General features: G+C 35.4%; 1 protein-coding gene across 1 annotated transcript in view; it reads right to left on the bottom strand.

The window, feature by feature from the left end:
• LOC124356842 (ATP-binding cassette subfamily G member 4-like) overlaps positions 1-26,707 on the bottom strand; it is a 95,680-nt gene that overhangs the window by 12,802 nt on the left and 56,171 nt on the right. The window contains 2 exon segments of the mRNA XM_046808090.1: positions 1,512-1,701; positions 1,904-2,021. Coding sequence (XP_046664046.1) covers positions 1,512-1,701; positions 1,904-2,021 — 308 coding nt within the window.

The raw sequence follows: 26,707 nt of genomic DNA, 5'->3' as shown, positions 1-26,707 counted from the left end.
TTCTGTTATTAGAAATAAAACTCTAGTTGCAATTTTAAATAAATTTTACGGGTAAAAAGACCTATTACTATCATTTAAATTTATTAGATCTGAGAAGACAGACGTTAGGAGGGACCCAAGTTTGTATAAGTCAAAATTGTATTAATTAATAAAATAAGTATAAATACTTAAGTATATTAACTAATATACATTTCAGTTATGTTTTATTATATGTAGGTGTATGGGATAATCTTTTAGTACTACATATAATGTATTTTTTATACAAGGTATGCCTCATTAATTTTTTTATTTCTAAAAGAAGATACTAATTGAAGTCAGCATTATTGTAGTGCTCAGGTCTGTACAAAACTATAGCAAACATTTTATGAAGATTAAATCAAATAGTTCAAAAATGTGTTTCATACATTGAACAAACAACATGTGTGTGTGTTTGCGAAGTAAAAGTAAGATACTGATCTGAATAATTCATATATTTATGTGATCCATTAACATTGAAGTAGATCCTGCCTGTAACCTTGCACTTTTTATCAGTACCATAGACCTTGTACTGTATTGACTCTCCCACTTATTCTGTTTGATAAGATCCTCTCACAGGACAGTGGCCTTTGAGGACTGGCAGAACTCTCATAAAAAAGCAATATTTTTTACTATATATCTGAAATCAAATTGGCATAAATATTTTAATTGATTACTTAATTTACTTGATTAAAAAATTACTTTAATCTTCAGATCATTATAAATTATTGTTCATGCTTACACAGTTATGACTGAATATATGCCTTTTATCCCCCTCTACACACCCAACTCACACCAGCTTCATGCTTATTGATAAAATACTAATATTTATTTATACTTCTCAAAATAGTTTGTCTATACATTCCCATGTACTATTCATTACTAATTACAATAACCTTATGTAGGCCTATAACTGTTACTGATATAAAATAAGATTAAGTGTTTCAAAAATTTACATCTAATAAAAAATTAAAACAATCTGTAACCTCTTTTAGAGATAATATTATAATTCAACTTCAAAACAAACCATACAATCTCAAATTCTTTTCAATTAGTGAATCAAAATCACTTTATCTGCTTTAAAAATTGGACTCATCTATCTGAAAGCTTTGATTATCTATGTAGTCAGAAAGTTTCAACTGTTAGTTACAGTTACCTTTATGAACATGATAAAGCAAACAACAAAATTCCAACTTTTGGCTTTTTGGTACTGTACTAAAGTACTGTTTATTTTAGTAAGTAAAATACTATATAGTTAGTACAAAATAAATAATTTTATTGGAAAAGTTCTAGTTACTTTATGGCATATCTTAAATGTAAATATCACTGATTCTTATTCAAGAAGTTCAATTTTCACAGCTACCCATTCTGCAAGGGGAGCTCTGGCTGCAAAGGGTAAGAACCCAAGCCCAAGGTGTGTGGAAGATAAGACATCAGCCCTAACATTTTCCTGAAGTGCTTAATCGTGTATAAAAAAGGAGTGACAACAAACTCACCATCTCCAACTTCTGACGGCGTCGGACAGTATGACCCAACTTGAGGTCAGCAGCGATCAGCATGCTCTCTAGCACGGTGAGACAAGGCTGCAACAAGTCCTCTTGCATGATGTAGCGTGACATCTTGTGAAACACTTTCAGCACTCGGGGTTCACCGTTGATCAAGATACTTCCACTGGCATCTCCACTTCTGCAAACAGATTTTGATTTCATTCATTCCTTTGAAGGAATAATATTATATAGGGGTATAAATATTGCAGGAACCATTATCTCAACTTTAATTGACAATGGAATTCTGGATAAGGTACAATAAATATTTGCTAGCATTGATAAAAAACTAACACAACTTCTGGCATACTGAAGACCTGGAGTGAAAATCAGAGACAACTTACTTGTATCCAGCGAGGACATTCAGGAGTGTGCTCTTCCCGGCTCCTGATGGCCCTAGAATGGCTGTCAACTGTCCTGACTTGAACAACCCACTCACACTTCGCAATATCACCTTGGAGCCTGAAACAAAACATGAAATTAATTTTAAAATAATTTAAAAAGTTAGGGAACAATTTTATTACTGAATGAATATCTGCTATGCCAGTCACAGCTTGTAATTAGGTTCTGAGCAGCTGCTTTTACAAGCAATACGTTGGACATTCTTGATTAATCCAGAGTCTTCATAGGAACAGTCTCACTGAAATGCTGATTAAGAAACCTAATGACTTATTTGTTACAATCTCCTCACTTTTGACCAAACGTAACCTTTTGAGAGCCCATACCTGCGAACTTCATGAGTGAAAATCTTAATGGGGTGACCAGATTGGAGTGAACATATGAGAGAATCATTTGTGGGAGAGAGAAACAGATTCAGATCTCTCTGCACATTATTTGTTCCCTCAACAGTAACAGGACAAACTAATAGGGGATTAAGAAGAGAGCCTTGTGGAAAGGGAGCTAATGGTTAAGATGGTATCTAGCACTAGGGGGCTCAGTCGGTTATGGGTCCTTCGATTATCAAGCAAATACATAATAAACATTTCATTGAACAATTTCATGAACAGTATTAGCCCCCATCAATTAGGAACTGCAGACAAATACGTGTTGGGTAATAATTGTAGCCCGCATCATGGGGTCAGACATGACATGTATATAGTCTAACGGAAATTTTAAGAGTCTATCCTAAACTTTACGTACAGAATAATGTAAATATAACCGAATGTTTATATGTGTGTATATGTTTATGTGTTGTGTGTTCCAATAAAAAAGGAATTCTTCGAATCCCCAACTGTCCTTTCTTTAATATTGCATTCCACTTGTGGAGTTCGGAACAATAGACATATACAGATATGATCACCTATACGTGCTTTAATCAGCTCATTCACTCTGGCCACAATCGTAAGTTGTGAGACAATGACAATTCTATCTAGAAATCACGTCACGCCAAGTCACGTCATTGTTTGTACCGCATGTGCGGTGGCTACGTGATTTCTCGGTGCATTCCTATTGAACACGGAGTATCACGATAATATTCCTGCTACTAAAAAACTGGAACTTTGGTATTGTCAGGCAACCATTATTTTTGGAAGAATTTTTCTTACCGGAGACCTGAAAAAACTACACTATTAGAAAGAACAGAATTGATTTGTTATTATGACGACCGGTCCTTGCTTTTCTGCCTCCTAAATGCAAGGGATGTCGGTGTGAAGGAAACCACTCTGTCCCTATCTACTATTTTTTATTACGCAATATAAGTAGGTGCAGATTAGGTTACAATAAATACCTACTGCACCTAATTGGTACTAAGTATATATGATACTATTAGTACCAAAGTTAAAGATAAACTTTACGAACCCTTACGTGATCTGAGCTTAACTTTTGGGTACTATCTCGATTGATGTTTTTCCTTTTCCACCAGAAGTGCGGGGCTACCGTAGCTCGCACTGACGACCTGGGGAATTTCCGATCGGTACTTTTCCGACCTCAGATCACGTGCCAGATAGACCAACGTGATCTGACACAGGAAAGTTGGACGATCTGAGACGTGATCTGAGGGCGGGAAAGTACCGATCGGAAATACGCCTGGCCATCAGTGCGGGCTACGGTTGGCCCCGCACTTGTCTGGGAAAAGAAGAAAAACATCTTTCAAGATAGGTACCTAAATTCAAAATCAGATCACGTGAGCGTTCGTTAACTTATTATATTTATATTATTTACGTAAGTATTTACTTACTTATATTATAACCTAATAACAAATAGTAGATAGGGACATAGTAGCATCCTTCTCGCCGACATCGCTTCCATTTGGGAGGCAGAAAAAAGAACCGAATGTCATGTAATTTTCACAGTATGTCAAATGAAGTCTGTTCTTTCTAATAATACAGTTTTAAGGTCACGGTGAGAATAACTCTTCCGAAAATAGTAGTCTCCGGATAATATAAAGTCACCTTTGTACAGAGTTGTGTTTATGTTCAAATTATTTACTACATATTCCTTTTCTACATAATATCATACGTTTAATAAAAGTTAATTCAAAACAAATTGTGACGAAAGCCACAATTTTCTACCACATATTCATGAATATTTCTTCCAAAACAGTTGTGCAACGAAACATTTTTTTGTTAATCAATAGATATCTCGTAAAGTAGCAAAAGCATCGTAGGAATAATGTTATAAGCATTCTTAGGACAATTTATTCGCGTACAAATCAAAGCCTCAAGATCACGATGAGGTTATTCACTTACAGCTGACATTGTCAGAAACAGAACGTAGTTATCACGTGTCGTTACATACATTATTTATTTATCAGTTTCAAGATTCCTCGGAGATCGCACTACAAAGAATTGTTTACGATCGTGACTTGAAACAAACATCGTTCGTCAATCATCAGAACTGATGCCTATGTGTGTTTACAACTGCCAATTTGTACTGACAGGCGTGTCTTAACAATTTTCTCGTTTTGAATAAATACAAAATTTGCAGATTCTAATATTGACATCATTATTTAAGCAATGTTCTGTAACACGTACAATTTACTTAATGTAAGCTATTTTGATAAGGGCGCTTAGTTTAGAATTTGCTTTAGCTTGAGTTAGTTTGAGGTAAACTCGTACTACTATTGCAATTTTAAACCGCTAGTAATTAAGTGTGCGCATTTATTTAACACTCCACCAAAACTAGTAATGATTATTTAAGCAGTGAAGCTTGTAACTTTTCCCAGTCGCAGTAATTGCGTAGCTGTTGAAGTACTTCGACATCCTCAGCTATGATATTTAAGGTAAAGTAGTTCTGGTACTATGTTTGTAAGTTAAAAATAGTAGAACTAGTGTATTTCATTAATAATAGATTAAATTTATTTTCTATTCGATCTACAAATAAAAAGGAAAAACGGAAAGGTTGAACTGTAATTTTAATAACGTACGTATTCGCGGTATTATATATATTACCATTACACCACAGAGCGCTTACTTTTTCCGATTCAATTATTTTGTATTTGGCCGTATCTGTCACTCTAACATATGATCGGAAGACCAAATACCTGTCAAACGACTTTTATTTACATTAAATTGTATAATAGTGATTCAATGTTTATTGAAATTAAATAAGGCTATTGCCATTTATACAATTTAATGTAAATAAAATGGGGGGGGGGGGGTGGGGGGGGGGGGGGGTGGGGGGGGGGGGGGGTGGGGGGGGGGGGGGGTGGGGGGGGGGGGGGGTGGGGGGGGGGGGGGGTGGGGGATATAGCACTAATTTTTCCAGCATTTGGAATTTTGCGGTAGGGGTAACGTTGTCTGTATTCTTCAACAACGGCCGTAGCACTGCCTTCACATACACCACAAATAAAAATCATATCGGCGTATTCTTCACTTGTAAATACGTGTGGCATTACTATTCCAATACTTTAATAATCACTACCGACAATACAATACTGAAACTCAATTACTACGAACAGAACAATACGCACAAGGACTTAAACGCAGTTGTTACCCCTCAAAATTATTTGAATTCTACAATTCAAATCATATCGTTGTTAAATAGCTGCATATTGTGTTGCCAACTTATGAACATTTCCCGCAAATCATAATTCTGTTTTTAAATCAAGCCGTACAGTAAGTCAGTAGCACCTGAATTAACTACTAAAATCAATCTACTCTATGAAATAATTTTTCATTTAAGAATTGAAATTTACGATTTCTTAGTATGAATTTAATTTATTTCATGGGTAAGTAACCTAGTCATTGTCAGTAAAATTTAAAAGGCGTGCTGTATTTTTATCAATAAAAAAATTTAATCAAACATCTATTCGCTTTGTGAGTACTTCATTTACATCGTTGTGTTCAGAATAAACTTTTCTACAAGTTTTATTCAATTTGTGAGTGTTATCTGTTTCTTGGTTGTTGCCCAAAAGATGAAAAATTTGTTTTTTACTCCATTTTCTGAATTTGACCTGGTTTTCCCCAAAACTTCTAAACTTCAAGTTCTGTGACCTGTGTTATTCAATTAATTAGACAAAAAACCATACGAAACTATTGAATTCTCACATTAATCTAACTTACCAGAATTTCAGGAACCCTTTTTTGACATGGTGAACTGAAATCTGGGCGAAATCGTTGGGTAACTCGCTCAAGAAGTATTTACGGATCCATGTTTATATCAACTTTTTCATTATTTTTAAACGTAGAATGATTTCCTACGGTTTCTACATATATTCGTGAATCACCACGTATGTATATCGCGTAGTAAGAAGCAGTTTAATAATAAAATCTTGTTTTTCCTTGAAACAGGTACAAGTAATAAAAGTTATAACAGAGGTACAGAATAAATACAGCTTCGTAAACTGCATAATTTAAATAGCATTTCCCGTTACCATTGTTAGAAAACCCAAGACTGCAGAAACCTGGCCCGGGTTTTCAGTTTAAAACTGTGACTTGAAGAGTCGCATCATCCTCTCATCTCGTCTCATATCAGCCTCTCCCGATTCTCAAGTGCACAACCCCAGGCTGGAGTCTAGCAAGGAAGTCATCAAGACATCCGCGAATCATCACAAACAAAGCCCACGACGCAACATGAAGGTACGAGTACGTGACCCCACTCAACACACGCGCCGGTATTCACACTAGCCTCTCGTCTCGTCTCACATCAGCCTCTCCCGACTCTCAAGTGCACAAACCCAGGCTGGAGTCTAGCAAGGAAGTCATCAAGACATCAGCGAGTCATCACCGACAAAGCCCACGACGCAACATGACGGTACGAGTACGTGAGCCCACTCTACACACGCGCCGGTATTCACACCAGCCTCTCATCTCGTCTCACATCAGACTCTCCCGACTCTGAAGTGCACAACCCCAGGCCGGAGTCTAGCAAGGAAGTCATCAAGACATCCGCGAGTCATCACCGACAAAGCCCACGACGCAACATGACGGTACGAGTACGTGAGCCCACTCAACACACGCGCCGGTATTCACACCGGTCTAGCCGCGCTTTCACTTAGACCCACACTTATTCTGACTACTCAATATTGTCTTTTCTCTGTAATCCATCAGGAAAGACTCAATTGTTGTGTCACCATCACTCTCGTCTGTCGTTTCTTATGGCACCGGCGTCGAGCAAATAAGAAAGCAAATATCCAGGGGAATTGTGACTTCTTAACGTAATAAGGAGTAGTTATGTCTGTTCTTCTGCCAGGTTAGGGCCTCTTTCTAACTGCAGGACAGTTGTCCCAGCATCCAGGCAGTCACGTTGTGTTTCTCCTTGGACACGTGATAAACGCTCTCTACTTGTTTCACCGTTAGCCTTGGTGCGCCTGATTTAGCATCCCATGGTATAGCACCACCTCATTCGCGAAGTCAAATTGATAGGGGGATCCTTAGAATACGAGATTCTTTATTCTGCGTCTTGACCGTGTCCAGGTCCTGATTTTGCACCCCCTTAATTCTATTTTCAATGATTACGGGCTCGCTGCTCTCGCATTATTTTTATCTTTTTTATTCCTTCCGCTACTGTAAATATTCCATCCCACAATGTTGGTTGAAGGATTACGGGTACCATACGTGGATATATTCAAAATTTAGTTCATTAAATTGAATGTTATAGTAATGTTTAAACAATATCCATAATATACTATACTTTACATTTGCTGTCTTCAGTATAGCTTTATCTCTCGAAATGCTTGGTATTTCCAGGTTTATTTGAAACTGTGAGATAATACTATAGTAATATGTACTCTATGTAACAATGTATCAATTTTCAAACAATTGCATAAAACCTTAATATTGGTCAAAACAAAAGGTGATAAAGAGGTTAAACTTCAGAGGCAGTAAAGAATAAAATCAGCCCCAGTGTTAAGAATAATTGAGAATCGATAACTAACTATGTAGTTGATTGTAAAATATAGAGATGCGTAACGTATTATCGTTCATAAATATGAACGTAAAAGGTTATTACGTTAATATTTGTAGCCTTTAAGGCGGTAATTAACTATTATAGGATGACTTGAGACGTTCAGTTATGTATATACAATATATAATTAGTGATGCGTATAGGCTAAACCTGATCCTTATCTTTCCCATCTTCCCTCTCAGACTTTTCGACGGAACTGGTTGTTGTTCAGCCACCGTTCACGCTTTCTTGGTTTCCCAGGGTCCTGTTCTTGTCTCACGACCTCGATGGGGAAAGTGTGAGGTACATGTAAACTAGCTTTTGGACTCTTTCATAACTGTGGGCCAAAGTAATGTATCAGTATTGTAAAGAATATCATTGTTACGACAGCATTAAATAACCACAGTTACGAGATAGTCGGCCTACGTTGAATTGAACAGATATAAAAAAGCTCAGTAGTTCATCAGAAAATTATTGTGAGGACAAAAGCGCAGACCTGATTGAAATGATTAGCTATAATTTGGAGCCCCGCACGTAATTTCCTGCCATGTATGGGGGCGTCTTTGGCAATTCTTTTTTAAACGCCGTTCCAGGTAATCTTGAGGTAAGTGACGGTCATTAGAAGGTATAAACATCTTCAGAACTACCACAAATAACTGCATAAGAAATAGTTTGAAGACCCAATGAATCGGAGCACTGAAATTCGAGAACGAAATACTAGGACTATCCAGAAAGTAACGGACATTTATGAATGATGCGGCAGTGGGCAAGGCTGCAGTCGCCATCTTGGTGTCAAAATTCTCTGGCGTTCAGTACGCATCGAGCTGCAGTCAGTGTGATCTGTATCTCGTAGTTTCTCAGAACACCCTGATGTAACATGTTTGTTCAAAATACCATGCCAATCGTATTTCTAAAGATTTCAGTAGTTGTTATTGAAATATTAAGAGTCAGGCGAAGGCTTTAGATTGGAAAGCGAAATAGATTCTGATATAATACAAATGTTTATGCAGAATTCCATGACATACGACTGAGTTGTTCCTAAACTTTCAGTAGTGTTATTCAAATATTAAAGCTCAGTTAAATGTTAGTTAAAGAATAGTATATGCTAATGCCTTGATAACTGGCTGAGTAGTTTCCAAAAGTTCAAGATTTCAGTAGTTGTTTTTGAAATAGCAAAGGGTCTGATGAAACATACAGGGTGTTTGAAAAGTATGGGTACGGCTTAATATTTTAAAAAACCATAGGAGATAACAGCTATAAACTTTGCTCAGTGTCATATGGCTATGTAAACTATGTTTCCTTGCTATTACTATGACATGCCAACCATGGGGGGACGGCCCACAGAGGAAAACATGGAAATCTTAAATTGAAGCATGGGTCGAGTGATACCTCATTTGAAAGAGCTCACTTAGTAGAGTTGAATGCCGCAAACCGAATCTCAAAAGGTTTATCCAATCAGAAATGGCGGGTTGTTTTAGGTCCACATTGTGAAGTACATTATAAATAAAACACAATAAATACCGATGTTTTTTTAGTTTTATTTATTGTGTTATAAATTTATGACATAATTTTCTAATTAAAAAAAGTCAGTGAAAACACATTGGTTAGTAAAGTGAAACGCCGCCTACCGCATCAGAATACGACGATCCAGTCAGAAATGGCAGCGCATAATGTACTTCACAATGTGTACCTAAAATAACCCGCCATTTCTGATTGGATAAACCTTTTGAGATGCGGTTTGCGGCATTCAACTCTACTAAGTGAGCTCTTTCAAATGAGGTATCACTCGACCCATGCTTCAATTTAAGATTTCCATGTTTTCCTCTGTGGGCCGTCCCCCCATGGTTGGCATGTCATAGTAATAGCAAGGAAACATAGTTTACATAGCCATATGACACTGAGCAAAGTTTATAGCTGTTATCTCCTATGGTTTTTAAAATATTAAGCCGTACCCATACTTTTCAAACACCCTGTATAAAGAAAATGTTTAAAAAAAGTCATCAGAAAATTAGAGAAGAGCTTCCTAAACTGTTTTATGAAATGGTTTCCAAAAGTATAAATGTACTAAATGAAAGTTTCCTACAGTAAACCTCCTTCTGTTACTCGGATTTTATCATTTAACAAATTTATGAGACAAGCAAATTTGCAATAATACGAGTTTAGAGTGTCCACTCATGGTCCAAACACAAGTTTGATGGAAATACACGCGCTCAGGTCTGTCAATTAATTTTTATTAGGAACTATTAACCTTATCATTACGAATACATTTTAATGATAATGCGTTCTCAAATCTGTACTATTGGTATAGATGACGTGATGTATTGCAATTGGGCAATGTGAATCCAAACATCGCAAGCTGAATAAAATCTAAATGGAATATACGAATACTGATTACATGCGGCTGTGACAAACTGAAAGAGTCGAGGACTGCATTCTTCTACACGTAAGGAAGTAGGAAGCAATTAACCAAAGGTCGAGGAACGATACTTCATTAATTGATTGTCCGCCGGAGAGACGGTTTGGGAAGCAGTTGTAGATAATTGAAGGCCCGGAACTGGCAGCTATAAGAGAATACAATGTCTCCAAGGTCACCTTTACTTCCAAAACTTATGTTCAAGCACCTTTAAATGATACGTCACTATTCCTTAAGTCAAGGTTTTCAGATATTCACACATTTAAAATGTTTATAAGTTGATTGATAAGATTGATGTAGAAATGTATCTTTCGGAAAACAGATCTTGATTCTATTTTCCAGATGAAACGTCCTAAAAGTAAATATTATCTATGCACTGTCTTATCAGATCAAAAAGTGATTATCACGAAGAAATACAAAGTAACACGCATTGACTAAACAATTTTCATTTTTTTGCATGTATTTAAGTATTATTCAATTCTATTTATTCATTTTCCACATTCATAATATGTATGTTTATTGTATGAGTTGTTGTTTGAAATGACTTTGATGTCCTTCATACGTCTCGCTATCACGTAGTATATACTTCCTATTCTGCAAAACATGAAAGCCCAGAAACCGGTGAACCTTGAGGATTAGCATAGGCGAGTCTACTTTTTATTATATTGGCGAATTTGACAACATCCATCCCTAATATTATTGAGATATATACCCGTTGCTCTGAGACCGTAAGGACTACATGCTCAATGCAAGATCAAACTCATCGCCCACAATTGCTCCGAATTGTCTGTTCCTTGGGTAGATACAGATAAAAAATATACAAATAGACCTAAAATTGTACCACGACATCATTAGAGTTTAATGCGCCATTGTATTGTGTGATTCACTTGTAACATTGTAGTATTACTATACCGAGTGGCACTATTTCCTTTCAAATAGAAGTACAATAGTCAGTTGGACATTGACAGGCAGAGAAGGTTAGTTTGATTTCATCATCTACTGTTATCAATAAAAGTCGGTCAGGTCAGGTACTGAATAAATAGTTGCAACATACTGTGACTTGTTTGGCGAGAATCGGGGTTGGCCACACTAAACAGTGCAACACTATAAACACTGTCTGCTACCAAATATACGTATAATTAAAAACTATTCGCAGTCACGAAAAATAAATTTATTGTCATTAATATCATTATTGTCAATATCTTTACTATAAGTGTTTAATTAATTATAAATTTGAACTAATCGCGATTTGCTAACTTAAAGTTTTTGAAGCAAAGCGAAAGCATTGTTAAATTGGCCTATATTATACTCCACAAATGCAAATTATGATCGACTAGTTATTTCACTACAAGTAATATGTTACTACTGTCTTTTATGTTTTCTTTCTTCTATTCCTTCAATTTGCACCTTGAATAACGGAATATTGTCACTGTTTCTGACAATCTTGGTAATGCTACCTGAAATACATTTTCAGTATTTTTTCTGAATTCGAATTGATTTTGGGACAAGATTAATTGCAGGCGCCAAACAATGGTGACAATGGTGTCTCACAATTATTATCAAATAACACCTTTAACTAAATAACAAATAACGCCTTTTTGACAATGTTATTAGTGTTTTAATGTTTTATTTATTTTGACAAGAACTATCCAGTCTTACTGGTTCAACGTTTGCTCCAGTGGTAATGGTAAAAAATAATGATTACTCTAAATTTTCAAACATTTAACACTGTACTGGGTTCAGCTGTAGCCTTAAAACAATGAGGCCTAAAAAGATTATAAATTCCAAATTCATATTGCCTTGACATAAGAACTACATCTTTTTTCTTAACATGCAAAATATTGTACAATGTTACCAAAGTTAGCTAGAACCATTTATATACCCATATATTCATTTTATACAAAACTCTAATTCACTTACTTACTAACTCATCAACAACTTCCCTTACTGCTCATTATTATAAAAAAAAAACTTAACAAACAGCCTTTTTACGCAGCTATTTATAAAACTTGTCCTTGGTTTCGTATTTTATAAATAAAAATTAAATACAAACTAAATAATTTCTCTCTAGTTTATACCTGATAAACTTAACAAATTAAAAATCTAATCAGTATGAATTTGGCACCCATATAATATTTTTCACAGGATTTACAAGAAAAGAAAACATTCACAACAATGTAAAAGTTTTTCCTATAACATTATATATATATATATATATATATATATATATATATATATATATATATATCGTATACAATTGTCTAGCAAAGGGAAAAATAATTTGTTCAAATCGATATATGGCTTTATTTTTTGCACAAAAATAAATTATAAATGTAAATATGAAGCAGTAAATGCATACCAAATTATACATATTTCATTAATAAGCTATGTTTCAAACATATTTTTTGTTACGAATTTAGAAATTCATTATCTTCATCTATTCTTTGTTTAAAACTATTGAGGTTTGAAAGAATAACATGATTTTGGACAGTTACCATTGTTAGAGGTTACAAAAGGTATAACACAACGTTTCGAGGATTGGAATCTATCCTCTTCGTCAGGTGGGATAGGTATTACCTTGATATAGTTCTAATGTGATACTAGTTCATTAGTATCGTTCTGTTTCACAATATAGTGTCTCATTTACTTACGTAGAAACCACTATTCATGGGTAAGTAGACTGAAACCAGCTGACATAAAACTTAATCGAAGGAACTTCACATGCCTAATATTCGAGTATAATGCAATCTTTATAAATCTGAGAAAGTAGTTTAGCGTTGACGGTGCGGGCTTCTCAATTATATTTTTTTTTTTTCAAATTACAACTGCAAGTTCCAGAAAATCAGTAAAATTAAAAATTACTTTAACATATATTAATATTTTTTGTGATACCAATTTAGAAATACATACGTATTTTTATATAATACATGCAATCGCTTTGAACTTCAACGTAGGCAAATACTATAAAACATTCTTGAATTTAATTCACAAAACTGTAAATAAAATAAATGTAATCAAATGAAACAGTTATTTTCCACAGTTTTTAAGCAATTAACACAATTGAGATAAATGTCATGTCATTATTTTGTGCATAATACTCGTGCAGTTCTTTACTACAAGTAAAAATGTAGTGAACGTACCATCGTGTACTTCTTAGGCATAAAAAAGGACAAAATAACTCATAATAGTAAAATTATATATTTTTATTTCGCAATCAAATTAATATTACACTCTCACCAATTTGTGGAAAAATTAATAGTAATTTTACTAGGTTTACTGCAAGTTGAAGAGTTTCTGGAGATATTCCAGAGACCACAAACACTGAACCTCAAAAAGAAAACTTGATTTACAGTTTGATCAATAGGTCGTGAAGTCTCAGACAAAATTTTATTTTAGAGTTGAAAAACTAAAACCCTCCGACATTTGTATAGGCTACTGATTAATTGCGAATTTGTATACTGATGTGACAACTTCACGCAGCTCTCAAAGGGTTGTGGAAACTGCTGGCGAGTTGAAGGATTTCTGTAAGGATAATTCGGAGAGCACAAACACTTACAGCCCCCCCCCCCAAAAAAAAAAATTGAGTTACAGTTTGATGAATGGGTCGTGAAGTTTCAAAAACAATTTATTTTAGAGTTAAAAACTAAAAAGATCAAACATTTTTAATCTGCGAATTTATATACTGATAATGTGGAATGATGCTCCTGTACAATTTCACGCAGCTCTCGAAAGGTTCTGCTGGCTATCGAGCTGCTGGCGTACAGAACTGCTGGCGAGTGAGGCTCTCAGCAGCCAAATCTCGTCTCCAGTATCCGGTCGTCCTTACTCTTGGCAAACCCGTTTTGCTTCTTTTTTTACAATTGGTGCGCCCGCCTTCTCTCACAGCTCACGTTCCCGCCACAGAAGTGATTTGCTCAATTCAACTTTGACTCGGATCCAGATTCTAGACGTGATAAAATTGGGCTTTTGTATAAATCAGGTGGATGCAGGGAAATGATTACACATCTCGTAATCTATCTAACATAAAGAGGTCTTTAAATCATATCAACTTTACATACTTTGTGCCCAATTAGTTTCTTTTAAACAAAGCTGCCCATATCTACTTCATCTAATACCATGATTTTTGTAATTAAAAAATAATTACGTCTACTCTTCTGCACCTGTGGATATTGTTTTAGATATCTCTCCTTCATTTTTCCCTATCTCTTCCCTCTCTCCTACGGCGTAACGATAAATATTTGTAAACTTCTCCTTGATACTGTAAACTCTTATTTTTGGGGGTCGCAGTGTTGATCGTAAACTGCGTATTACATTAAGATTTTAAATTCAAAACTTAAATCTAAGGAGAAGAATTATACAAATAAATAAAATTCATTGCACATTATATATATTGCAAGTGTAATATACTAATTTGATAAAAAAAAGCATTTACCCACGGCTGTGCATAAAATAACTTCTGAAAAATAGGGAAGTCATAAGCAGGTAAGCAGAAGTTATGGAACAGAATGTTTGGAGAGCAGAAGTTGTTTTAAAAATAAATTTGGAGATCAGCGTTATGGGGTCCTATTGTAAATCACTTGTTTAATTGGAGTTTCACTTTTTTTATAAATTATAAACTATATATTTTAACATGTTGTTTTATTTAAAAAGTGGTTTGACTTATGTATTTACAGGTAAACTTAAACAATTAATAACAAATAAAATATTAAATAAAATTAAAAAAACTAAATTCCAAAGATTCTCTGCTAAGGGAGTTCTGTTGAAGCTCATAAAACCTGCGCAGTATTCAACTACCAGGGAAAGTTGCACCACTCTGATGTGACCGTATTATTTCAGACCCAATAATTAAGGAATTATACCGGCACCGGACAGTTTTGCAGTCCAGCTACCTGCACCAAACCTGCATTTACTTGGATCCGTTGCCTCACTGTGCAGTCACACTAATGACTATTACACCACGGGTGTGTCCTTCAGTTCACGGCGCGGCGTGCAAACAATTACAGATGCACATGTATGAGAAGTCTAAGATCATGTATCAAACAATATCTGGACTTTGAGTTGTGCGGGATCAAAGAACTTCTGATTGTGAATACAATTGCTGAGAATTGTATGGAGTTCTTGGCTTTAGAGTTACCGATTTATAAAGTAAAGTCCGCCTCTCAACATTAGTAGAAGTTAAACAAAAGAAATCTGATCAAAATCTAATATTAAAAAGTAAGGAACCGATTCAACGTATCATTGAAAACCCCATAGACCGTAACTAAAATCTTACTAACCAATCCAATAAATTAACTTCATCACACTTGTTACTATGTTGTTAGTCTCAAATTTTGATAGTTGCCATAATTAATTATCTATGACTTCACTGTAAAACTTTTACTTATTTTTTTACCTCTGACTCTAAAACCAATGGATGTATCACGTTTCAAGTCTCGAGGATCTTTCTATCAAAAAATATCGTACGGCCAGACAGACAGGCGGACTAAGAAACAACGACACAGTTTTAAGAACGACATGTTGGGTCCTTAGTAATGGAATAGTTATAAATAAAAAATGTTCAGAAGTGCGAAACAGAAGGTGTGCAGGACACATTCTGAGGCGGCAAAAATCAGGAACTTGTCACACTTTGTATTTCTACGATTAAAAAGGTACATAAAAGATCAGTGAATAAATTTTTTTTTTTCGAAACATTTTCTTTGATAACGCCGTAATTATATTTCACAACACACGCCACATTTCGGATAAGAACAAAGCTGACGCCACACATCGCGGTTTGTTGCACACACACTTTCATACATATTCACCGCATTTCCTAATTGGCATTTGCAATGAATGCTGCTGCAGTTAGGCTACATGGGTTGGGTCAATCAGTTCAGGTGAGGCGGTTATTCTTGGCCCATTTGTCTATTGTTCCTCCTGGCACAGATTCGTTAACAATGCGCGAACCCTACCTTGAGTCGCGGTCCTTGACCACTCAATCAGCAGCGTGTTCACAGATATACAGCCTCCCAAACTTACACTAGGACACGCTTCAATGAAACGATGCAGTAGCTGCAGGCGCATCGTCACATTGTGGGTCGAGGTGAGATGCACCTTTTGTCCACTGCTTGAGCACCTTAACGACCTCTCCGTGCCTTCGACCGTCACCGTTTGCGCAAACGACAAGACGATAAACCGATAGCTTATTAGGTGGTTATCGCTTGCGCACTTAAAACTGCAAGGTTGTATCCGTACGACTGTATGGTGTACATGAACAAAGAGCTGCTTAACCTGCAACCCATATGCGACCTCTGGCTCTGTGGTTCGAGTAATTTATCGTTGACGTCACGGTCTAATATGAAAGTCGAATTGGGCAGTTCCGCAACTCAACACTGCCATCAGCTGCAAGTAGATAAATTAGCGTAATGCCAGCCTACGCACGTTCTTAATGGCGGCTCCATTGTGGTTAGGTCAAACCACTCCGAGACCCGCCACTTATGTAAATCTTTCATTTAATAATCTTACAGTTGTCACAATACTTCCGTTTTCCTTCGACGTCAGAGTGGGACTCTGACAATCATGATCACCTGATCGCAAACTTTAGAGAGTATTCTTTGGTTTCCCTACGTTAGAATGCATAACTGTTAGGGTTCCACTTATTAACAACGTTAACCGTAATCGGCAGATAAATTATGTGGCAGTTAGGAGAAATAAGATACTCAAAGAAAATTAAATTACATATATGTTTAGTATTCTAGATATAAACAATATTAGAAAATTTATACCGAATAATTGTCAAACCACTTAATTTAAAAAACAATTGATCGTGGTACGCCTTAGAAAATTAGAATACTATGTGAATCAAACCTCCACGAGGATTCACGTATGGCTAGTTTAAACCTGGCAGTAGAGCCTACACTGGGCACAACAAAAACCTATGTCACTTAAATCAGGGCAGCCAAATGGATGTCTAGGAGCAACATATAGTCACTAACTGTAAATGTGGAGATATTAGGGGGAAATAGGCTGGTATATAAGTTTAATTTACTGCAGAGGATGACTGTTGAAATAGGTAGGGCTTCCTTATTGTAAAAGGCTTTTAAAGCCTAAACATGACAGAGTATGATTCGCCCTAACCATTATAACTTGAAGAGACAGAGATACCTTCCCCTTTTTTTCAAGGCGACTTGACTGAGAAAGTCCTTCTTGCAGGATCTCGACAAGAGGCAAACCCTCCCTGACCCTTATACATACTGAATATCCTGTCACTCCTTAATCAGTGCAACGATCCTTTTAAGACTAAGTGCACTGAAGAGTTTCCTCATCGTTTTCTTCTACATAAAAAAAACTTAAACAAAAAGATGAAAAAGATTCAAAGCTACAAGCTTTGGAATTGTAACTCGCTTCGGAACAAAAAATTCAATACCACAAATAATCACCCTTAACATTTATACACGATTGTGGATTTATATAACGAGTTTTATCAGTTTTCTTATATACATATTTGCACTTAGGCTCAATTTAAAGTCAGTTTTAAGGCTGTTCTATACTTCGAAGGAAATAGATCAATTAATAATCGTTTATACAGGGTGATTCGGTTAGTGTTACCGGCACTTTCTGAGCTGATTGTACTATAAAAAATAAAGAAAAAAGTTCATATAAACATGGGTCCGGAAATGCTTCCTTACTGGGTTATGGCCAATTGAAGATTTCACCAAAAAATTGTGTGCAGGAGGTCAAATGATGATTTGCCGCGTGTTTATGAAGAGATATTTATAGGCGAATGCAACTTTTTCTAACGGATTTTTAGATGAGAAACTGAATAAAGTTCATCTCATAGCTGTATCTCATTTAGTTTTTTTGTTATACTACAAAAAAAACAGAAATAAAATAATTTTGAAAACACTTTTTTAAGGTTTAACGGACAATTATTTTGTTAAATAGGCATTGAAGACCCACATTTTTACAAAGAAACTTGCAGAAAATTTAATTCTGAATAAAATTATGTGCCACACGGCTATTAACAGCGAAGTATTAGTTTCTGGAATTTAATTTTACAACAAACATTCTACCAAGCAAGAAATTCCAAAGCAAAGGAAAACCGCATTTTATTGACATAGAGTAGCCTACACATAAGATTCATTAGGATGCAATTTAAATTAAGTTTTAAATAAATTATTGTTTTTTCATCTAAAGCTTACAATACTACGTACCACTTTCATAACAGGTGTTCAAAAATCAGTCCTTGTACTTCAATACACTTAGCAGCTCGCTTTTTCTGATTGATCGAGTTATCCTCCGCAAACGCTGCACGATTGTTTTTGATTTGTGCGGCGGGCATCTTCAATTCGATTTATTAACTCTTCACGTGTATTTACTTTTTCCTGGTACACCAGGTTCTTCATCCAACCCCATATACAGAAATCTAATGGAGTTAGATCTGGTGATCTTGGTGGCCATGTGTGTGGTCCACCGCGACCAATCCATCGCCCGGGAAACTGCTCGTTTAAGTGCATTGTTACATTATGGGGAAAAGTGGGCAGGGGCACCATCATGTTGATAATATAATATTGCACCTTGCTGCTAATGGAACATTCTTCTAATAATAGTGGTAGTTGTTCTGTAAGGAATTCTAGGTACATGCGGGAATTTAGATGTCCTCGGAGAATGAATGGTCCTATTAATCGATCATGAATGAGTCCACACCATACATTTACACTAAATCTGTGTTGAAAGTTGCGCACGATTGTACTATGTGGATTTCCCTCTGCCCAAGTGTGTTCATTGTGAAGGTTGTTGACGCCATCTCGGGTAAATTGAGCTTCATCAGTGAATAAAATGGTTCTATGATGTTGACGGTTTCTAATTAACCAGTTGCAAAATTCCAATCGAAGAGGAGGATCTGTTGGTTGAATACTTTGAACTTGTTGTTTATGGTAAGGGAACATGCTATTTTTGCGCAAAGTTCTCCATACTTCAGACTGAGACACTGCGAATCGCCTAGAAAGACGCCGTGTACTGACACCAGGACTGCGTTCAGTAGCCATGATTATAGCCTCTTTCCATATCTACATTATTCTGGGCAGGGCGATCCCGATAATTATTAATACTAGGAAGTTTACCTGTTACTCTTAGGGTACGAAATGATCCACTGATCGTTTTTGGGTTTGGAACTCTGCGATTAGGAAATCGTCTTCGGTATTCTGCAGTAGCAGCGGTTGCATTTCCGTCACAAACGCCTAAGACAAATACCATGTCGGCATATTCTTCCGTTGTAAATAACAAAGGCATTGCAATTGTGATAGTAAGTTACTTTAAAATACACTTCACTAACAAACGAGTAGTAAATTAATTGTATTAAATTGCACTCATTAAACTAGTACAGAATTGGTAACAAACAATTTGGATTCCTCAATAAATTGCAGTGTATTGTTGAACAGCTGATTTGTGATACCAACTTATAAAAACATAATTTACCTTCTGTAAAAGCTAACGTGACAAAGATATGTAGGTACATGATGTAACCACTTGGATAGTCCTAAAAAGTAATAGTATTATTGTTTTTTAGTTGAGCATTAATCTATTAAAAATCGTATTTACAATTGTATGCTAATCAATTATTTGTGTACCTTATATCATTACATTACGGTGTTTATTTACTAAATACGTATTTCTTGCTTGGTAGAATGTTTGTTGTAAACTTAAATTCCAGAAACTAATAATACTTCGCTGTTAATAGCCGTGTGGCACATAATTTTATTCAGAATTAAATTTTCTGCAAGTTTCTTTGTAAAAAATGTGGGTCTTCAATGCCTATTTAACAAAATAATTGTCCGTTAAACCTTAAAAAAGTGTTTTCAAAATTATTTTATTTCTGTTTTTTGTAGTATAACAAAAAAACTAAATGAGATACAGCTATGAGATGAACTTTATTCAATTTCTCATCTAAAAATCCGTTAGAAAAAGTTGCATTCGCCTATAAATATCTCTTCATTATAAATATCTCTTCATAAACACGCGGCAAATCATCATTTGACCTCCTGCACACAATTTTTGGTGAAATCTTCAATTGGCCATAACCCAGTAAGGAAGCATTTCCGGACCCATTTTTTATATGAACTTTTTTCTTTATTTTTTATAGTACAATCAGCTCAGAAAGTGCCGGTAACACTAACCGAATCACCCTGTATATAGAGAAAGGCTCTGAGGAACTAATATGTACAGTTTTTGCTATTACACATATTTTCCTCTTTCAGTACGAGGTTTGCACTTCACATTTTCTCAGAAACACACGAGACAGTGCCGTGAACTCTGACCCTCCCACTTCGTCTTTACCTTCACCTCTCTCTCCTTGCATGCACTGACGCGAACTTCTCCATCTCATATGGGCCATGGGATGGTTTTAACTTGCATCAAGAATGACGTCCACCTAAATTATGCTAACAAAAGCAGAGGAAAAATAAATTTGAACAGATTGCTACGATTTCAGTTCTATATTGCTACTTCTTTTCTTGGTGTACTATGTCGTTAGCCTAGTTTAAATACTACCCTAACAGTTGTGCAGGATAAGCATTTGAAAATAACTATAAAGAAAACTAGTAAGATTTAACACTAATAAATATACTTAAAAAATCACACACGGTATGAAAAATCCATTTAAGATTTAAGTTACACATGATAACATAATCTATACCAATAGAAAAATGAATACAACTCGACTAACTGATTAATTTATTCGTCGGTATATATACTTGAATTTTCCAATGTACTAATTGATTGATGACTACTAAAATAAGGTGCTTTAAAAATTCAAAATATAAAAATGTAACAAAAATGGAAAAACTGAATAAAATCACGTAAACAAGGCTCAAAAGTGATTGTACATAACCTGTAAAGATTATTTTAGTGGCAAATATAAATCCCGAAATCGTCTAAACTACCAACAGAGATTTATACGGACTTATAAGTGACTTCTGTCACAAGATTTTCTCTAATTTAAATCAAAACTATTTTACAAGTTTTTAAACAAATAAATTCTTTAATTGTAATCAAAATTGCTTGAACTATAACCAGAACATCTAAATCAGAATACAGCTTATAAAATGAATTGATTGTGAAAAAAATTTTATAAAGTCGTAGCATAATAATTTTTTCCAATTGAAGATACTGTATTTTACTTAATTTTCTTAGTTATTTAACAAAATGCCCAATGTTTCTCAATAAAGTATACTAAAAAATATTTGTAATTCAAAATTCATCTACAACATACAAATCGCTTACATGCCTAGCAAAATCTAACGTAACCCATACAAACTCGTTTTTAACAATGCTGTACTGCCTTTTGCCGTGGCCACACTGAAAATTCTATAAAATGCCTCGTCAATTATTTTATGTGTAGCAATCATTTTCTGGTAGTTCTTAAATTGTCTGGACATTTCCTAAAATGTCTGGTTTAGTACATTTCCGTTAACATAATTACTAAAACCAATGAACCGAGCAAGTAAGGAGTTCACAATTTATTTTCAAAAATAGTTAAATGCGAGGTGAAAGAGAAAGAAAGCAAAATTAACATTCATAGAACAGAAACCATTCTATTAGTTAGGCAGAAAAGAATGAGTCAGACAAGGAAAATAACCATTCTTACTCCAATAAATGGACACAACAGCAATTACACACACTATGTTATTACATGTGAAAAACTTATTAAGTCAATCGATTAAATAGAGCAATCAACATAATCTGAAGGTCTCAAACAAGGAAATACTTCTCACATTCTACCTTGCATCTCAAGCTTTGCCCTTGATTCTATATAAAAACTTTTATTATCCAGAATTTATATCATGACCTTAAGAACAAATACCCCCAGAAACGCTTGATAGTTGAATTTACTATTTTCAAACTTTTGAGGTGGAGAGAAACTAATCTAATTGTTCGCAGTTTCAAAACCACCATGTTCAAATTAAGCAGTTCTAAATATAACATTTATTAAGGTGTAAGCTTTTTAAAACAACAAAACAAAGGATGCATTCAGATATTTTACATAACGTTCATTTCAATAATGATATAATATAATATAATACATCTCTACGTAGTTATAAATTTAACAAATCTGAACCCTTAAATTGTTGAATAAGGTAAATAAGTTTTATTTAAACATTGTGAAAAAATAATTTTTTTTTATAATTAATAATAACTACTTCACCAATACGCATCATGTCTATTTTTTGATAAAGTGAATTTAAATCCTATTTAGATATTCAATAAAATCATATTATTAGTTATAAATCATAATTTTATACGAGAAACCACATAAAGTTTATCAATACGAAGAGATAATAGTTTGTTGTACCATTCAACTAATGTTGCACTAGTAGAAATTGTTTGACATTTTGTGTTGTTAATGATATGCATGTAATCAGCAAAGCGCATGTAACTTTTCATTAAAGTACAGTAGAAAGTACTTTAATTAACCCCATGAACACAAAGTAATGTTTTTTGTCACGATAGGGAAAATGTTAATGCTCAGCCAGTGTAATCTGCTGGTGAGTGAATCTCGCACCCACTAATAACCCTACCAGCCTAGGCATCACTCCCTCTCGGAGCTGCTTGAACATAAATTAATAGCTAGTACAGAGAGAAAGGAAATACAAACTATGTCCATTCTCTTCAAACTTCTAAATATAGCAGTAGTATTTATTTACACATGTCTGTTTTTCTGTTGTAACTGAACAGTTCGTAGCGTGTTTTTCAGTTGATCGACGACTACATGTAATAATTTATTGTCAATCACTCCTTTACAGTAGATTGACTTTATATTTCTTCTCTGATCTGTTCGGTCGGATACTAAGTACAACTCCAGGAGATTAAGTCTATAGAGTTCAATAGATTCAAATTGGTCCTAGCTTATAACCCAAGGTACAATGGCAGAAGGTACAAAATCTCCTCCAGATTATGTTGATTCCTCTGTTTTATCAATTGGGTTATGAGTTGTTTCAGGTCTCATGTGCTCCAATAGTGCGTTTAACCGACTCTCCGAAATGTTACACCGATTGAGAATGGCTCTCCACAACAAGGCCGAAATATTTCGAGAAGATAATTGTGTAAACAAGTTTCGGTACGGTGTGAACCGGGAAACTGTGACGTTACTAACGACACCGGCCGCGTAACCATAAGAAGTAACAAAAAGTTACTCCCAGGTTGGTATGACAGCTGATGTATAGCACCGTAGCTGGAATGTAGCACCGTAGCGGCAGTCGGTTGTCACCAGTGGGACTGATAAATCAAACGCTCAGTGCCAGTTGAGGTGATGATCGTTCTCTTGGTTACCTGCCAGTAACGTAAGGTGAAACACACGGAAAGATAATAAAACGATGTACTGAAGGATTGAAGAACTCAACACGGCGTAACGGAAATTCTTAAGAAGCACCTGTCGGATCCTTAATAATATACAAAGGCCAACGCTTCTTTAGCGGACAATATCGGGCGCTCTTCGATACTTTCGCTCTTCGGGCTAGTCTTTGTATAATACATTAATAATAAATACTCGTTATATACATATCGGTATATATATATATATATATTATATATATATATACTCGCCTTCGGCTCGCCCCAGGCCCCTAAATAGTGTTGGCCAGATAAAGCGGAATTCGGTGACATATCGGAAATTCCAGGGGGGTTAATGTAACCGGGGGGTTAAGACATCAGGGGGTATTTATTCAGGAGATTATCGTTTATACCTGATATATATATATATAATGAACAAGCTCCTTATGTACTTTAGACGTTTCTCGCTCAGCCAATTCGGATGTGAGCTAGTAGACCTAGTCATTCGTTTTCATAGTAATACAAACTAAATCAGGAACGGTATGATTTGTTTTTGATCTTTATTCAGATCAGGGGATTTACTCAGGAGTAATTAGAGGGAGGGGGATTAGCATTATCGGGGGTTATCAGAATACGTGGTTTTTTCCTGGGAGAAAATTATCGACCAGATAATCCAAAACTGGAGAAATTCCCACAAGTTGTGGTCGAATAGATCTTAAAATCACCTAAAATGGTCAAATTGAATTTTCAGTTTTAATCAAAGTTCTGATTTTAAGGCCATTTTGTGGCTTAACAAAAAGTGACTGGACCTTTCATGTCGGAAATTTAATGTTGTCTTTCGATTATGCCATCAGATTTGAGCTACGACCTATAATTTAGGCAGTACAGAGCTTAGGACAAAAGACTGCACTGGGCTGTTTTTATTAATTTTGCCGGGGGTTTAATTTACTCAGGGGATTACCTGGTCATACCAGGAAATTCCCGGAGGGGGGTTAGTGTTACCGGGGTTTAAGCCACACTTGGGCCTTTTGGAGTGTGTTGTGTTTGTGAGCATAAATAAAATTCACTCTGTTCCTAAGTACTATTGAACTTCGCTAACGCTCAGCTAATTAACGACGTGCTCTAGTACGCGTTTACTAATCACTCGTTTACTTAAGAATACAAACTCAATCTGGAACTCGTAACGAATTGCACAAATTTTAGTCAGAAAAATCTAAACCCCTATAAATTGGTAATTAAACAAAAAATATTTTGCCTTTGAGAGCGTATAACAGGCTTACGGTTAAGATATACAACAAAAAGCTACTATACCTTTTTTGTAGATCCTACTAATACCTATTTATAAATGTATTGATATTTAAGCTAGCGCAATCGGGTCAACCGCTATGGACTCCAGTAACAAAATTTTCACGTCAAAATTACTAAAATATTGACATTTATTAACCGAACAGATGGAGGTAGAGCAAAAGCTCACAGGACCTTTTTTGTAGAACGCCTGATTTTGTATTAAAATAACATTTTTAAAAATGTACTATAGTTAAGGGTTTGTCCACAATAAAGCTCAGAAAACAAAATCTCACGTATAACTTAAAAAATCAATACTTTAAAAACACGTTATGCGGCCAAACCGTTGAGTATAGGGCAAAATGTTACTGAACTTTTTTTGTAAATCACGCAATTTCCTAAATCCCGTTTAAAATTTGTTTTTTAGCTACGACTAACCGTTTAGCCGCTATCGAGCCCGAAATGTAAATTTTAGGTGAAAAATTTAAAAAAAATTCACTTAATCGCGTTTTACGGCAAAACCAATCGAGGTAGAGTAAAAAGTCACTGGATCTTTTTTGTAGAGCACTTCATTTCCCACTAACGAATTTTCATCAGATCCGAGCTACAACCTACGGTTTAGACGCTACAGAGCCTCAAACAAAAATCTACAAGCGAAAATCGTCAAAATTTGAAAAATTTTCGAATTTGAGAGCATGTTTCGGGTGGACCGGTAGAGATGCGGGGGGGGGGAGTATAATGTGCCCATTCTGTAGATCATAACATTTGCTAAAACCCCTTAAAATTAGATTTGAGCTACTACCAACGGTTTAGTCGCTAGACGGCTCGAAAGCAAAAAAAACTACACCAGTTTTTTAACCAGTTTTCAACCGGTTTTAATTTTTTTGAGGGGTTTAAAATTAAAAATTCCAGATTTTCTGACTTTTCCTGTTGGTTAATACGGCAAAAGTTGCGTGCCAAGTTTCTAGCACTTCTAGAACTATGTTAGAATTTGTATCTATATATCAGTGAGTGAGTCAGTCAGTTTCACATGCGACTGTATAGTATATTAGATATATATATCATATCATATGTTCCGATCATAAGTCAGTTTGGTTATTAAAACGCATATCAGACAGAAGCGGTAAAATAAAAATAATTAAATCCTAAAAAGTAATGGGCTTTGTGGTGTAGTGGTACAATACTCACACGGTAAGTGAGAAATCAGGGTTCCGGGAAGCAAGTACTTTTTGAGATTTAATCTTTATTTAAATTTGATGTATATCTGTGTGTGTGTGTGTGTGTGTGTGTGTGTGTGTGTGTGTGTGTGTGTGTGTGTGTGTGTGTGTGTGTGTGTGTGTGTGTGTGTGTGCGCGCGCGCGCGCGCTCATATTACACTCCAAATATACCTATATATGGTAACCAACATAGCAAATAATAATTTTATGACATTTTTCAAAGGATAACTCACCTTAGACTCATTAGGTCCTTCTTCAGTCACACAACTTTTTCTGCTACCTATGTCAAAGTCAAACCAGCATCCTTAAAAGACGCAGCCTCCATTGATACGACCTTCATGAGTTTGATGGCAACTCTGTACTTACTATTAACATTGTTGAACTGAATTCCACCTTCATCACGGAATGCAAGAATGATTACTTCACCATAAACATAATCCATACCCAGAATTTCAAGAGAAGCAGTCTTTTGTTCTGTAGAAAGGTCAAGCCTCCTCACACTGGATTCGCTTTGTGTTGAGAATTATGCTCCGTTTACAGCGCGGCGAGTCTGGGATTGTGACCAATTGGGAAATCCAAACATGGATTCAAATTCCCAGAGTTTC

This window comes from Homalodisca vitripennis, chromosome 3 (genome assembly GCF_021130785.1).
Source record: "Homalodisca vitripennis isolate AUS2020 chromosome 3, UT_GWSS_2.1, whole genome shotgun sequence".
NCBI classification, from domain to species: domain Eukaryota; kingdom Metazoa; phylum Arthropoda; class Insecta; order Hemiptera; family Cicadellidae; genus Homalodisca; species Homalodisca vitripennis.
The sequence above is the reverse complement of the archived record's forward strand: the minus strand, read 5'-3'. Positions and strand labels throughout refer to the sequence as shown.